We start from the raw sequence: 16,022 nt of genomic DNA on the forward strand, positions 1-16,022 counted from the left end.
AGGGACAGCAGGTCTTTCTCCCATTATAATCTACATTGCCAAGGCCATCAATGGCCCTTCTGTCTCGGAAGTAAGGCCCATGTACCAGCAGCAACTAAGCCTTGCCCTGAACACACCCGCAGCACCTTCAAGTCCACCCTCCACCCTGGCCCAGGGCATCCCCCCAGTGGAAAGGCCCAGAGGATTGCAGAACAATCACCTAATAGGTGACATGGCTTCCATCTGCATTACTGTGCTTTTCTAGTCACATGCTTTTGGTGAGATTAGAACCCTGTCCTAGGAATAAGCAACGGACGCCCCAGGAGTTGGCCAACACAGAACTAGGACTGGAGGCTGCTGTCCTGACAGCTGGAGATCGCATAGCCCCACTACTGGCCTCCAACACATGGAAGACCACAAGGACAGCACCACTCAGCTACTGACAGCCCTACACCATTCTAAGCATATGGCTGAGGTTCAGAAGGCGGCCTGGTTTTGTCTCCCTTTCCTGGCGAGAAGGCAAAAGGGAACCTTAAGAGTCGTAGATTCACATTTGTTAACTGATAGGCTGATCTCCATTTCCCTCTTTGGAAGCTCGGTGGAATGAAAATAAATACTTATTTTAAAATTCCGAAAAGTTTTCTTTCAGAAAATTTAAAGTAAATTCTCCTCTCTGTAATTCTCCTCTCATGACAAGGAAACTAGCCTAGAAGGTTTCGAGGTCCTCAGGTTCCAAACGGCCTGAATATTTGCCCTATTGGACACATCGTGTCCTTAGGCCACCTGTCTGTTGACAAAACTGTCCCCCATAACGTTCTTCATTTGCTCCTCTGGGGAGCAGGGAGGGCTCGGAAAGGAACAATGACTCCCCAGAGGTAAAGTAAGCAACCCAGCGAGGGGCTGAACCAACCTATTCTGATTTTCCATTGACTCAACCTGTCCCAGGCGCTGGTGGTATCGGCCAATCCTGTCCTGCCCTCCCAGCTCTGCCTCTCTGGCATCTACAGACAGTACCCGGTCGACACCTCCCAGCACAGGAAACCATCTGGTAGGACACGAGTATTAAAAAAATAAGCTGCGTGACATTTATTTTATGTTGTTAACATTAATATCCGTAGAAACATTTTTATTGTCAGTATCAAAATTAACAAGTTTTATTAAATACTTTCTCCAATTCTGTAACACATAAAATCAGTTTCACCTGCATTCATGTTGCATGGCTATAGCAATGTGAGTGGGTGTTTTGAAAGCACAACCCAATACTTTCACACAGAGGGGACAATGCAGCGATGTTCCATCCGAGGCAGTTGTCAGGATGGATCTTTTGGTGAGGCCCTACCAAAATTAGGTGGAATCAATCCCTTAACAAGATGGAAGCATCCCCCCAAAAACTATCAGCAGAACAACTTGGTGTTTCAACTTTCTGTGATGGGGCTCGATGATCCTAAAAGGCATCTCGAAAGACCAAAGAATCTGGAAGCCATTATCAAAATCCACTGACGAGAATACAGACTAATCTGATTAATGTGCAACTCAGGGGCAGAGGCCAGTTGCCGGAGAGGAGTATACCCACTATCATCTCAGCCTCAGGCTGTCCTCAAGGAATGGATTAAGGCATCTTTTAAAGAGGACGCTGGTACCATTTGTCTTGGGAAATACAGTTAAATGTGGCGTTGGCCTAATGACGTAACACCTTCCTATTAATGGGTCCTTTATCAGGGTATATGGGGGATTTAAGAACAATCGTCTGACAGCAGAGTTTAAACACAAACAAATCAAAACTTTTCCCCAAATTAGTCACATATTGTAAATATTTCTCTTTTCAAAGGCTCTGATAACTAGTTAAGTCCAAGCAAGAGATTAACCAGTCTGCTGCGCTGCCTGCATAGAAATGCCACTTAAATTACAAAAGAAAAAAAAAAACTATAAATGATTAATTGTTTTGTATATTACCAATTCATTAATAAATTAATGTTATACCATTTTCCCTGAAAGCAAAAGTATTTTTCCACCTCCGCCCGGTGAAAATTAAGAAATTCTGTGTAAGGACAGCATTTAGCAAATAGTTATTAAAAAAAGAGAGAGACCAGTTTTCTAGGTGCGTTGGGGCATCCATTTAAAATCAATACAAAAAATAATTCCTTGTAAATATATAATATATATTTATACATAATTTGAATATATTTACATACATCCAGCACCTATATACTGCATTTGTGCTCTGTAAGTGTGTGCTGACATATATTTTCTCCAATTATTACAAAATTAACAAGGAAGGCAGAACTTGCATCTGCCTTGAGTCCAACTAGCCCACAGCCGGTGTCCACGGTGGGTCAGAGGTCGCGTGGCAGCCGGTGGGAGTCCATCCGTCCAGAAACATCCTTCTCCTGGTGAGAATTGTGAAGTTTTCAACTGTATACATCTTTACACGTGTGCCGATTACTTTTCCAATTATTTACTCCTCTGATCCATATGTACAAGAGACAACAAGCTCTGGGGGCCTGGCCTCCCCGCTCAGTGTAGGCTGCGTCCTGCCACTGTCCTGCCTGGGCACAGGCAGGCGGGCTTGCTCATGTCTTAACGCTGCCATTTCTGTTTGGGTACTGAGGCAGGCATGGTTCGTAAGGCATGGGGTCTGGAGAGAAAACAGAGTCATCTCCTGAAGAACAAGAACTCCTTGTGTCAGGGGAACTAGGAGAATACTGTTCGAGAGGCTGACTGAGGTCCAAGTATTCCTGAAAGAAGGGAAGAGAGACGTTTTATTTCATCTTGTGTCAGGGTAACAAGGTGAATACGGTTCGAGAGGCTGACTGAGGTCCAAGTATTCCTGAAAGAAGGGAAGAAAAGAGTTTTATTTCAAACACAGGCTCCTGAGATGTTGCTGTCAGAGGTGGGGGCGGGAAGGGGCACCCCTAGAAGGCTGCCATAGACACAACCCACCCTGAGCTCAGAGAGACCCCCCCCCCCAGACCCGAACCTAATCATTTTACTCCAGGCTGCCCTCAACTTTTCTCACAGAATCCATCAAGAATAAACAACTGACATGCAGGGGCGGGGCGGGGCCCTACACACTCACTCCCTGCACACCCCTGCACCCTACACTTCCCCACTCCCACATGCCTCCTGGCTAAGCACCTGCTTCAAGTTCGAGCCCCAGCAAAGTATAACTGCATCCCATGCTGTGGGTCCCCAGGACCCCTGGAAGTAGTTGAGACGATGAATATTTATTTTCTGAATTATATTTTATTATTGTAGTTCCTAGAGCAATTGAAGGGGAATACTTCTTCATGGGGTGGGTAATTTAACAGATGCAATTCATTACCCTCAGAAGCTCTCTGAGTTGAAAATAAAAACAGGTTCAAAAAAAGGCTTGGATATATGCATGTTACGTTAAATCCATAATGGGCTGTTAAAGGACAGTTCAGGAAGATAGAGGTTAAGTTTCCAAGTTTTGAAGCTTTGAAATTTGGGAAGTCTCTTTTGCTCCCCAAAACATCTATTGCTGTTGCTTGGTTGCTGTTGCAACCAAGGAGCCCACTGGGACCACACTAGGGTAACACTTCCTTTGACTCAGGTTAGGGCAGAGCCCAGGCCTGTTTTTGTATGGCCCGTGAGCTAAGGATGGGTTTTCAACATGTGTAAATAGTTGGGGGAAAAGAAAACAAAACAAGAATATCTGTGGTATTAAAATGATAGAAATTCATATCAAATTCCAATTTCAGGGTCCATAAGCTTTTACTAGAACACAGACACACACTGATTTACATGTTGCCTGTGGCCGCTTTTGTGTGCTACAATGGCAGAGTCATGACAAATACCATCGGGCCCACGAAGCTGCGAATATTTACTCTCTGGCTTCTTACAGAAAGCATTGGCTGATCCCCACTCGGCAGCTATGAAAAGATTTCTAAACAGGGAACTTCTGGGTCTCAACTGCCTCAATAGGTTGGCACTCTGGGAGGTTCTGCTCACATGTCCAGAAGCCAACAACTTATTCTATGACATGTGGTTTTGCTGAGAGGAGGTCAAAAAGTGCAGACCATAGCACAGTTTCAGTGTTATCAGCAAAGAGCCCATGGAATGTTGGCAACTCCACATTTTAAAAGACCAAAAAAAAAAAACCCCAAAAACCCACCCCACTATAATTCATCACCAGGGTTGGCAAGAAAAAAAGAGCCCCCATCCCAGAAGGGGGATGTGTCAGTTCCAACAACATCAGCATTAACCACACAACTGGAAACAAACACATCCACCACATCAAGAGAACTTTCTGCTTACAATGATAAAAATGGAATTTTGTCCTAAATGGAACCATTTTTCTCGAGCATATGGTAATGATTTTCAGAAGGAAAGAAACTTCGATTTTTATATCCGTTAGACGATATGGCATTCTGCTTTTTTATTTTAGGATACTAGATACAAATTTGAGTAGGAACGGACCCACGTTCAATGTAAATACATAAATAGGTCTCCCTGAGCATAGACACAGGATCATTAAAACAGACCGTTAGTGCTCTTCCCCATTTCCAAATGAAGCTATAAACTTTCAGATCTGATAAGAAAAAAATAGGGGTATCAATGGATTCCAAGTCTAGGGTTGAAAGAACTTATACTAGAAACAACAATTTTGGCAGAAGAAGAAAGTTGGGTTTTTCCCTCCCCCTTTCCTTTCAACTTCTGAAGGTCAGCTGTGTTCATTTAAACGCAATCTCTCCCTTCATCCAGCACAAGCCACAGTGAGAAGCACAAGATAAAATTGCCCGGGTAAGGTTTCATTATCACTACATTTAATTTTTTTTTTTAAATCACTTTAAAACAATTTTCTAATCAGAAATTAAGTGTATTATTTTCCTTCTAAAATATTTGAGGCATCCTTTTTTGGTTGTTGAGATAATGGTGTGGTTTTAGCCCCTCCCCACAAGGTCCTAGAATCCTCATTCAATATCTCAAAATTCATTCATTAGCAATTTCTCACATGGGGTTTTACTGGAGTGATGCGTTTCTCCCCTTTCCTGGGCAGGGTTCATATGCTTCCCACAATCATAAAAGCCACTCTATCTGCACCCTCTGGCTGCTCCTGATATAGCTGAATTCAGATCCTGTTTCACTGGCAAAGATTATAAATGTTTCATAGAAAATGTTTTAAGAAAAGGTACAAGTTTTCACTAAAAATTCATCTAAGTCACTCATTATGGAAAACTACCATATACACATAAAGAGAGACTTGGAGCCACAGACATCACCAGACAGGATCATACAGGACAGTGTCGTGTTGTACTGAAGCTGGAATGACAGAATTTCATGCAAATCGGGTCGAGACAACCTCCACTTGCACACTTGGCGCAGAGTCAAACTACACGTTGCAAATGAACATTTTTTTCCCCTTCCCCACTTTCCTACACACTCACCCAGCCACCAGCTAGGGTGAGGGTGGCCGGAGGGATGTCCCTCAGTCTTTGGTTTCATGAATCAGAATTCACAAAATGAAGTTTGGAGAAAAATTGTAATTTGAAAGGAGCACAGTTTAACTGTCTGAGCCCCATGGAAAAATGGTGAACTATACTAGACTCCAACCGACAACCAACAGGGTGCCTGCGTGTAAAATGCTGTGCTTGTCTCCCACGCCGAGTGAGGACAGTTGTTTCTAGAAAGAGGTTCTTACCTCATTGGTTGTGAGAGTGAGAATCCGGTCTAAGTCCTCCACCAACTGCTTGAACGTTGGTCTCTGGGAGGGGACTGCGTGCCAACAGTCCCTCATCATCATGTACCTGGAAGAAACACATTTCCTCAGGGCCTTAATTTCAGGACTAGGTACTTGGCTACAGGCAGTATGGAGATGTAGCCTCAATTGTGAAAACGCATCAGAAGTGTCCAGGCAGCCACCTTAGGACGTATTCACTTTCCTCAAAGATTCCCTGCCTGACTACTCTGAAAGGCACCTTGAGTCACAGAAGCATCATTTTACCAAAATGTTTCAGGAAGGCACCAGTGTCATGAAGAAAGAGGCGTCTATATTATCCACCTGTGCCACACATGTTGTCACTTGCTTTTCTTTTGAGACAGGATGTCGTTCTGCTAAGAGTGCAGTGGCATCATTGTAGCTCACTGCAACTTCACATTCCTGGGCTCAAGGGATCCGCCTCCCTCAGCCTCTGGAGTAGCTGGGACTACAGGTATGCACCACCCTACCCAGCTAATTTTTTTATGTTTAGCAGAGACAGGGGCTCAGTCTTACTCAGGCTGGTCTTGAACACCTGGCTTAGAGGGATCCTCGCGCCTCAGCCTCCCAAAGTGCTGGGATTATAGGCGTGAGCCACTGCACTGGCCTGGTATCAGAGGGAGGAGCCATATTTTCAAGAATGGTCTGCAGTCTTCCCTCCCCAAACACCCCTTCCTGGACCAAAGCAGATGTGACATTATCTGCCTAACACTTCAGGTTTTGTTTTAATGATTCCAATTGACAAAGGTTTCTCAGCTTATTAAAAAAATGTTGAAAACCACAACTTTAAGGTAAGGATTATATGAATTAATCTGTCACCTCTGGGCCGCACACTCCCTGATTAGCTCTCAGCTAGGCCCACATTCCCAGGCCTTATCTTGATTACGGGTTTCGACAGACCCTCTATGTTAGAAACAGCAGTGGGAGTGACGAGAAGCACAATAAATGCCTTTATATGCTATGCTATAAAGTGTGGCCATTCATCAGACGTACGCCGTACACCGAAAAGCACTCATGGGATTACGGACATAAAATCCCTGTGAAATGGCAGACAATGGGCGGCAGTCACTGGGCCAATCACTCTTCTTTGTAAATCCTGGGCTGGGAGCTGGGGAGACTCCTTTCAAAGCACTGAATCTACTGCCCAGGACACACGTCACCTACGCAACCTTACGCCACACTTGAGGTAGGTTCTTCTAGAAACCAGCAAATATGGTACTCTAAGCAGGGCACCTGGATACATTTTTTAATTCTCTGCATGAAAATACAGGTGAAATATTGGTAACCAGACACTGGTTTGTTCTCTGTGGGGAAGCATGGTGGATGTCAATCTATAACAGCCATGTCATTGGTCACAGCAGCTCTAGAAAGACCCATTCTCCGCTCACCCCGCTGGGGGAGGCATAACCAGGGAAGGCAGGTTTCATGGGCTCCTTAATTCTACGCTGTGCAGGGGAAGCCCCGTGGCTTTCCAGCTTGTTTCCTGTCACTCTGAGTGGGACCAGAGGAAGGACAGCACAGGGATAGGAAGATCACTCCGACTGGCCCTGCAAAGTCAGGAGCCCTTGACCGGGCAGCTGGACACCCTCTGTGATTTAAAGCCAGCGTCATTTCATACACCTCCAAATGCTGCTCTTTCTTTTGGACAAGTAAAGGTTGTCAGTGTAGCCATCTAACTCAGTTCTGGGATTGAGCCCAGAAAACTTCAGCAATTCTTCTTAGAGCATGTTTAGGAGATGGTGGGGTAGTTGGGGTGGGGGGGGGAGGTGCTCAGAATACGGAGGTATGTCAGGCAGGTGTTACTGGCATGCCCAGTCCACAGCAGTCCTTACAGTTCATTGGTGCAGTTAGCCGGCTTATCCATCCTGTGTCCTTCCTTCAGCAGCTTAAAAAGTTCCTCAACAGGAATCCCTGGGTAGGGCGACCCCCCTAAGGTGAAGATCTCCCACATTAACACCCCAAAGGACCAGCTGCAACGGAGAAAGAAAATGTAACATCAGTAACCCATCTAAACCACAGAAACCTAAATGTGCCAGTTAAGAAACACCCCCTCATTTACGTTTAAAGACAACTAAGCCCCCTTGCAGTTCATCCTACAAGCCCTTTCCTGTCCCACGAAGAGCATCCCCAAATAGCAACAACACATGGGGATGTTCCAATGGGATTTTCCATCAAGAGACAAAAAGTCAAACCACCATCACTCTGAAATAAAGCTGCTCATCTTAAATGTGGTTGGTGTTAGTAGTGCAAGGATCTCAATTTCTAAGTTTCAAAGCCCCTTATACTCCTTTGCAACTCTTCCAGCTTCCCGTGTGCCTGACTTCCAAGGGCTATGATCACCAGGACGGGTGGCAGGCACAGCATAGCCACAAGCCCATTCCATGAAGTCAGAGCTGCCCGGCGTGGCCGGAGGACCACCTGGTACCCAGAGGTTCTCTGGTTCACTACGAGGTGAAGACCATCAGCATAGGGCTGGGAGTAGGAGAGAGCAGCCTCCCAGACAAGTTTCCCACACAGAAACAGAAAATGTCTCACAGGGCACAATTTACACTTGACTTGTCAGAGACTCCCAGCTGGACTTCTGGGGGCTTGTGCAGGAGACTCAATCCCCGGGATGCTCAATCAAAGGATCCAAGTTAAGCTAAGTCATGGGCGCTCTGGAAGCTCGCCCTTCTGGACTCTGGACGGTGAGTTTCAGGAATGAAGCTGCAGAACAAAAGCAGCAGCACAACACAAGGAAAAATAGCCTCTGGGCCTCAGTCTGCTCCCCACAAAAATGGGCTCACAATGTCTTACTTCTAGAACTGAGGGGGCCAACTGTAGAGGCAGAGAATCAATTCCTGCCCCAGAAATCCTCCTGCTTACACAAATAAAAAAATTGCTTGAATGATTTAAAAAAAAATTCTCCTTTGGAATAATCATAGGCTTATAGGAACTCTGACCCAGCTCCTTCCAATGCCAACACCTTTCAATGAAATTTCCAAATCCAAAATTATCAGTTGGAGCCTGACACTAATAATATTTTTAAGTACATCATAATAGAAGTATTATATAATTTCTACTGTATTTCTAGAATGTTATTAAGGATGCTAAGACCAGACCAGACTTTTTTCTTTTTTTCTCTCTTTTTTTTTTATTGTTGGGGATTCATTGAGGGTACAATAAGCCAGTTTTTTTGAAGGATAAGCATAGTGAGAAGACCCTGTGGGGGTCATCTGAGTGGACTGTGTCTCACTCAGCTCTACCCTTGAAGGACAAACCTGGGTTCGGGGACATAAGAGAAATCACCCTCAGGTGGGGAGACTTTCAGGATTACTCCGCTAAGGGAGTGAAGAACGTGTCAAGAGCTTGGCAAATTAGACAGGGGCTTTGTAGCTGCGCATCCGTGAATATGCTGGGGGGGACTTCCGCTCTAGCGGGGGAGAGGGGTGAGCCAGTCTGCCTCCTGTGCTCTTTGAAGCCGGGCAGATTAGTAACAGAGCATTGGGTACCAGCCTACCATAAAATCTGCCCTTTCTGAGGCCAGCTCCCGGACCTTCTATGAACGTGTGAAACGCAACAGCCACCAAAGAATGAAGAAAGGCAAAGAACAGATGATATTTCTGCGACCCCATTCCACGAAGGAGCTAGAGGAAACGGAGTTACTTACACATCACTCTGATGTGTGTATACTCTATCAAAAAGGGCTTCTGGAGCCATCCACTTGACTGGAAGTCGCCCCTGCAAATGGAGGAGAAAAGGCAAAAACCAACGTATTTAAACAAGTTTACTTTAGCAGGTGCCACAGGGCTAGGCCCTGTTTAAGAGTTGATGCTCCAGTGATTTTTAAGCGGCCAGTCATGAGAACAGCAAAAAATGTCCACCTAGAACTATACATAATGTGTGAGAAGCAGAGTTGGGGATATAATAAAATGCCACCCCCTGAGATTCCCACTATCATTTCACCTCCCACACAGACATTCCTTCACCAACTTAATTAACCCAGCAACTCCCAAACTCTAATCTTTGCTATGAAAGGTTTTTGTTTTATTTTGTTTTTGAGACACTATCACCCTGTCACCCTGGGTAGAGTGCTGTGGCATCACAGCTCACAGCAACCTCAAACTCTTGAGCTCAAGAGAGTCTCTTGCCTTAACCTCTCAAGTGGCTGGGATAACAGGTGCCTGACACAAAACCTGGCTAAGTTTTCTATTTTTAGTAGAGACAGGGTCTTGCTCTTGCTCAGGCTATTCTTAAACTCCTGAGCTCAAGAGATCCACCAGCTTGGCTTTCCAGAGGGCTGGAATTAGAGGTGCGAACCACCATGTCTGCCACTATGAAAGTTCTTAACAAGGGTCATTAGAAAATCCTAGAGGCTACTGATTATTCTGAATGTAAGAGTCTCCCATTTACTAAAGGTATCTTAAATAGAGCCCAAATGTGCTCCTTAAGAATCTATGAAGAATAAGGCAAAAGAAAGAACCACAGGAGCCCTCAGAAGTCCCTCTGGCTCTCAGCGACTGTGACCTTTCTCCGTGGAACTTCTTGACCGCCCTTCACCCCCTTCCTGTCGTTTTACTGCCAAGGACTTACATTTGTAGTCTTTTTGTAATAGTCTATATTGTTGATATCTCTGGCCAGTCCGAAGTCTGCTATTTTCATCACATTGTTTTCTGTTACCAAAACATTCCTGGCTGCTAAATCTCGGTGGATACACTGAAATTGAGAAAGAAGGGAGAGAAAGACCTAATTTCCAAGCACTTCATGGACAAAAAGAAAAATATTCATTTCTTAAAATGCAAAGAGAAAACACACCTTATAGGTCAAAAAATTTGGTTGTAAAGTAAGAGACATCATGGTCAAAAGATCAGGCCGGTACCTAGGACCACCTGAGAGCCTCGAACACCACACTGGTTATTTATTTTCAAATAAAAAATGAATGAATGAATACATATACATAAACTGATCGTTTGGAAGAGCAAAGGTAGACTAAGTACCCCAATCTCTTTTATCTGCAGTTGTCCAACCGCACTGTTGTCCTCCTTTTAAGGTACATACAGATCTGAATTAGAACATTCTAAAACCTTTTATCTCAACACATGCCCTCTGCCCTTTATAGCCAAATTTTCAGAAGAGATGGTTCAACTGCAACATCACATCTTCTTCACCTGCTGGTTTCTTCTCCGGCATTCCAACCTGTTTTCCATTCCTGCCCCTTCTAAAGTTTGTGAGGAACCTCTTAATTCTTAAGCCCACGTGACCGTGCCTAAGCCCCTCATGTTTCCTCTCTGCAGCTTCAAACACTATTGATTCTTGCCCGTGTGTGAAAACTGGCCCTCCACTGAGTTCCGCCCTGTGCCTTCCTCCTGGCTCACTCTCTTCCTCCCTCTCCACCCCTCGTAGACTCTGCCTGGCTCCCCTCTTCCTCCAAATAGCATCTGTATATTTCAGTGAGTCCTCACAGTGTCAAGTTCTTAGATGCACCAAAGTATTTACAAATCCCTTTCTCCATCCGGACCTCTCTCCTGAGACCCAGGTTCTCATTATCAACTGGCTGTGGGACATTCCCACAGTGATGTCCCCTTGACATCTCCAATTCTAGGTTTCCCCTTTCTCCGTTCTTACCCTTTGTCTGTCTCCGTCACAGAGGCGCGCACCACAAACGCTCCTCCTGCCAATGTCCTGACATTTCAGCTCCACGCGCCTTCCGCCTTGTCTCCCTAGTGCTTTCCTGCTGCTAATTCCTTAGTCAGGCCATCATCACTGCCCGTCACTGCCTGTGGAGTGGCTCTCAGTGTCTCCAAACCCTACTGCGCCTTCTACACTTCCCAGGACTTGAGTTTCTGAAATAACCGGCGTGTCCTCTGCTGGCCTCCGTCATGGTCGGTCCCTGTCTGTCTATATTCTCAGTCCAGCCTAGCACACTCGGCCTGCACAAAGGCCGCAGCCTGTGTCTGTCACATACATGGGACTAAACGCTGAAATATCTAGGACAGAACAGCTAATTTAAGACCCAGTACTCTTTGGTCTCAAAAAGATCTAGGCATGATGACTCTTGTTTTTCCTTTCAACAAATGATAATGCTTTTGCAATCTGCTGCATTTTGGCTCTATGTTAATAAACCCAGATTTCATCATGATGCCTGGTAATTAAGGTCCCAAGTCATCACCCTCTATGTGGGGAAGAGACAGAAACAAACAAATATCACCACCAAAAGCTTTTACACAGATTACTGAAAAAGATTGTCTACCATAAAGCACAGTGTCTTACCAATCCAGTCAGTAAGGGTGAAATGGGGCTGGTCTTAGACACTCCAAGAAACGGCCAGTTAAAAAAGAAGCAAGGCAAACACTCGCTGAAATGCAGATTAGGGATTGTCAGACTTTATTCTGCCCATACTTCCAAGTCTTCCTTGTGTCCATATGCCTCTGTGCCTGCTGGACGGGCGCTGGTCAGCAAAAGGAAAGCGGGAGGGCCCAGCGAGCACGCCTGTTCTTGGCTACGCTGGAAGCAGGAAATGTGAGAGCTCCCAGAAGCCGCCTGCAGACTGGCTGGGGCTGAGCAGTGTTCCCAGCTTTGGAGGCCTCTTCAAATTGAACTTCCAAGCCCCGGGCCAAACTCTCCCGGTGGTGTGTTCCTGCCGACATGAGCGCTGTGTGTCTGGCAAGCTGTGTGGTCGGAAGAATGTGGCTTCCCACGCACTGAGCTCAGACCACGCACCAGGGCTCAGCTTGGACAGAGACGCCGCTGAAGGCCACCTCCACTGTCTGCTCCGCAAGAGCCAGAACCCAGCACTGAATGTTCCTCAGCCCAGGATCCTGGGAAACACCAAAGCCCACCCCCTGGGCTGAATGAGAAGAGACTTGGAACCAATATCCATGAAAAAGAAAACAATTAAAGGCAAACCGAGTCCCCATCCTCCACAGAAATCTCAGATGCTCCCCAGCACAGTGAACTGTTTTACACAAGTAGGGCTCCAGGGCAAGTACCCCATTTTCCCACAGGTGAAGCTCAGTGGATGGTTAAGTAAGAAAAGACTAATGCCCCAGGGTGCAGACAGGTTGCCAGGTGCTCGGGATGGCTGATTGCACTGGATTCCCATGGCAACCCGGGAGCTGGGGATTATTACACCCATTTTACACACAGGGAAGCCAGGGCTTCCTTTAAAAAGAATCTGCTCAGGTTTATCACTTTGGAGGTGCAATTGGGTTTGGGATTTGGTTAAAAAAGAAAAATCAGTGTCCTTTGAGCTAAAAATAGCAAGGATTTTATAAGTAAAGCTCAAATGCTCCATGACCAAACTGCATTACCGTACACGCCACAGAATTTCTTGTCTGTCCATACCCACTTCCCTGAACCCCCCCCAACCCCCCACTGAAAGCTGCTTGAGATCAGACACTGCATGTTCACTGCACCACACCCAGCGCCAAGCCAAAAGAGCCCGGCCCAGCCGGTGGCTACTGAGCAAACGCCACAACCACACGACATCAGTAACAACGCACTTGATGGATTTCTGCCCTCTCCCTCTGGAAGCCCGTCTCTGACAAGCCTGTGATTGCTGCCACAGGATCTGACCTTTTCCCTTGTTCTTCATTCTCTACCTTGAAGGAGCAGCCCTCTGATTTTGGAGGCAGGTTCCTCCCAAGGGGACCATTCTTAAAGTCATCATCTAACACTAGTTTAAAACCCAGGCTAGGTCCTTAGGAAAGTTGGAACCACACACTGCCCTAAGGCCATGCAATGTCCCTCTTACCTGGGGCTCTTCTGCCAAGTAGAGGCAATCAGCCCACACAGGGTTACAAAGCCTCCAGCCTGGGGAATCTCACTGGTTCTGCCTTGGTCCCGAGAAAGGCTGGGGCCACCTCTCAGCCTCCACTGCTACTTATTTCATGCATTTTTAGCCAATGTCTGTACCTGAGAGTTTTCTCAGGGTCTGACTTCAGGCTTCTGCTTTCCCTCTTCTAAGCTTCTCATCGGATGACCTGTTCCTTTCCATGGCCTGACGTGACACCTGCCTGTGCTGGCCGCCAGCTGTTTAGCCTGCCCCTCGGAGCAGAGGCTCAGCCCGTAGCTTCTTGGATGACATCTTCCCTTGAATGATTCCCAGAAACGTTCAAGATGAGCTCTGGATTTTTCATGAACATCCATGCCTCCAATTCCAAATCCTTCTTCATCTTTTTTGTTTCTTTTGTTTTGTTTTGAGACACTCTGCTGCCCTCCGTAGAGCGCTGTGGCTTCACAGCTCACAGCAACCTCAAATTCTTGGGCTTAAGCGATCCTCTTGCTTCAGCCTCCCAGATACCTGGCACTACAGGTGCCCACCACAACGCCTGGCTATTTTTAGAGATGGGAGTCTCACTCTCGCTCAGGCTGGTCTCAGACCTGTGAGACCAAGTCACCCACCTCAGTCTCCCAGAGTGCTAGGATTATAGGTGTGACCCACCATGCCCAACCCTTCTTTGTCTTGGGAAGCTTTGCCACCACCCAATCCCTCAAGCAGGAAATCCAGAAGTCATTCTTGATCTCACTTCCTCTTCCCCTTACCTCATCAATCCATTAGCTATCCTGATGGCAAAAAGGTCAAAAACCATCCCAGTGGCTTTTCCAGGAATCTGATCCAAGTACACCTGCGGCCTAGCCCAGACAACATCACCCTTGAGGGAGACTTGGGCTTCCCATGGCCATGCAAGCAGCATGGAGAGCGCCTTTAAAGCACAGCCCTGATGCAATCATTGCTCCTCAATCAATGGCTTCCCACAGCAGTGATGGCAAAGTCCAAGATCCTTGCCTAGGTCTTTAAGGCCCCAACTCAGCAGGGCTTCGCCCACTGTTTGTTTCCTCTGTAGCTTATTTTCATTCCCACATTTACTGTAAGTCTCTCCTACTATTACCCATGTCTCTGCCCCGAGAGGTCAAGGAGCCTGACCCACAGCAGAAGGCATCTGGGTACTCTAGGAATACATGCTGTTGCAGGATTGAAGAATATGGCCAGGCCAGCCCCCCTACCACATTTCCATTCCACAGTGGGGGTACGGCAGCGGTTAGAGGGCATCGAGTGACCAGGACCAGTGGGTCCACACAGGCAGCTCAGACAGGGTGCCCTCCCAGTCTTCCCTGGGAATACTTCACAGCTACAAGAAAAGTGGAACAGTGCTACGGGTAGTCACACTTGCCGGACCTGGTGCTTAGGGAGCCTCTGTTTCTCTCCTCCTCCTCCACACACACCCCATACACGACTAAACCATGTAAGAGTGAGCTGCAGCTATCCCTGATGCTTCACCTCCTAGTTCTTTAGCATCTCTCTCCTACCTTGACACGATACTACCACCAGCACCCCCCATCACATTGCTACGGTACTATTTGGGTAGTGTTATACAGCCCATATTCAAATTCCAACTGTCCACCGATGTCCTTTGTAAGAGATTCCCCCCTCCACCCCCACAGGACCAAGCCCAGGGTCACATTTTTATGTTTAGTAGTTGTCTGGTCAGCCTGCTGTCATCCAGAACTCTCCCAGGATTTTTTGTATTTAGAAATGCTGATGCTTTGAAGCAGTGTCTTGTCCAGTGTTCCACATTCTGGGGCTTTCTGGTTGTTTCTGGATGCCAAAGCCTTTTGATTGGCAAGCTCCCCTGTGTACCTGGGTGCACACACAGTCACAGGGCTCAGAACTGCTGGGTTAGTTTCTCAACACATGTTGGGAAATTTGATAAGGGAAAAAGAAACAGAGAAAGTCTTAAAGTCTGGATTCTGTTGAAAAAAATTTTAAGAAGTAAAAAATAAAAAATAAACAACCCAGAATATGTAGTAACTCTGGGCCATGTTCCTACGTGACCAGACTGCAGGGCTGAGGTGAAGCGGTCCTGGGGATCTCTGCATGACTGTACAGGCCTCCCCACTCCCTCTTGTGACTGGTAAGGCTTCTGTGGAGACTTGAGTTTGTGACCCTTCAAGCAGCCCAGGTGACAGAAGGCCCATAGCTACCAAAGGCTCTCAGCTCTGTGGGGGCCTGAGAAACTCCAGATGTTGGAACAAGCCCCACTGCAGGTGAGATCCAAGCCCGCTCCTTCTCAGAGGGAGCTCTGCAGCTCCCCTCCCTGAGTGCAGGGCTAAGGAAGGGTATTTGGGGTCATCTGACAGGCCCCCAAGGACATCTGGGCACCTGTCGAACCACTTTTAGAATAACTCAAATGTTTAAAGTTCCATGGTAAGTGGCATGCATGGAATGTAGGCAATTCACTTCGGGGGACCTGGCCAACTTCTAACCACAGAGGGTCACCTGCCAAATGAATCAAAATAAAGGCAGATATCCAGGACTCAATGTTACTCAAATACCCCTTTGTTT

The 16,022-nt window shown here is 46.5% G+C and overlaps 1 protein-coding gene across 8 annotated transcripts in view; it reads right to left on the minus strand.

Annotated features, from left to right (window-relative positions):
- Nucleotides 1-1,039: 1,039 nt before the first annotated feature.
- The window catches only part of FGFR2 (fibroblast growth factor receptor 2), a 118,087-nt gene continuing 103,104 nt past the window's right edge, over nt 1,040-16,022 (minus strand). For all 8 annotated transcript variants that reach the window (XM_053583952.1, XM_053583948.1, XM_053583947.1 and 5 more), the window contains 5 exons: nt 10,271-10,393; nt 9,348-9,418; nt 7,531-7,668; nt 5,642-5,747; nt 1,040-2,714 (listed from right to left, as the gene is read on the minus strand). In XM_053583952.1, coding sequence (XP_053439927.1) covers nt 2,550-2,714; nt 5,642-5,747; nt 7,531-7,668; nt 9,348-9,418; nt 10,271-10,393 — 603 coding nt within the window. In that variant the 3' untranslated portion in view covers nt 1,040-2,549. The remainder of the gene's footprint in view (nt 2,715-5,641; nt 5,748-7,530; nt 7,669-9,347; nt 9,419-10,270; nt 10,394-16,022) is intronic.

Source organism: Nycticebus coucang, chromosome 3 (genome assembly GCF_027406575.1).
Source record: "Nycticebus coucang isolate mNycCou1 chromosome 3, mNycCou1.pri, whole genome shotgun sequence".
NCBI classification, from domain to species: Eukaryota; Metazoa; Chordata; class Mammalia; order Primates; family Lorisidae; genus Nycticebus; species Nycticebus coucang.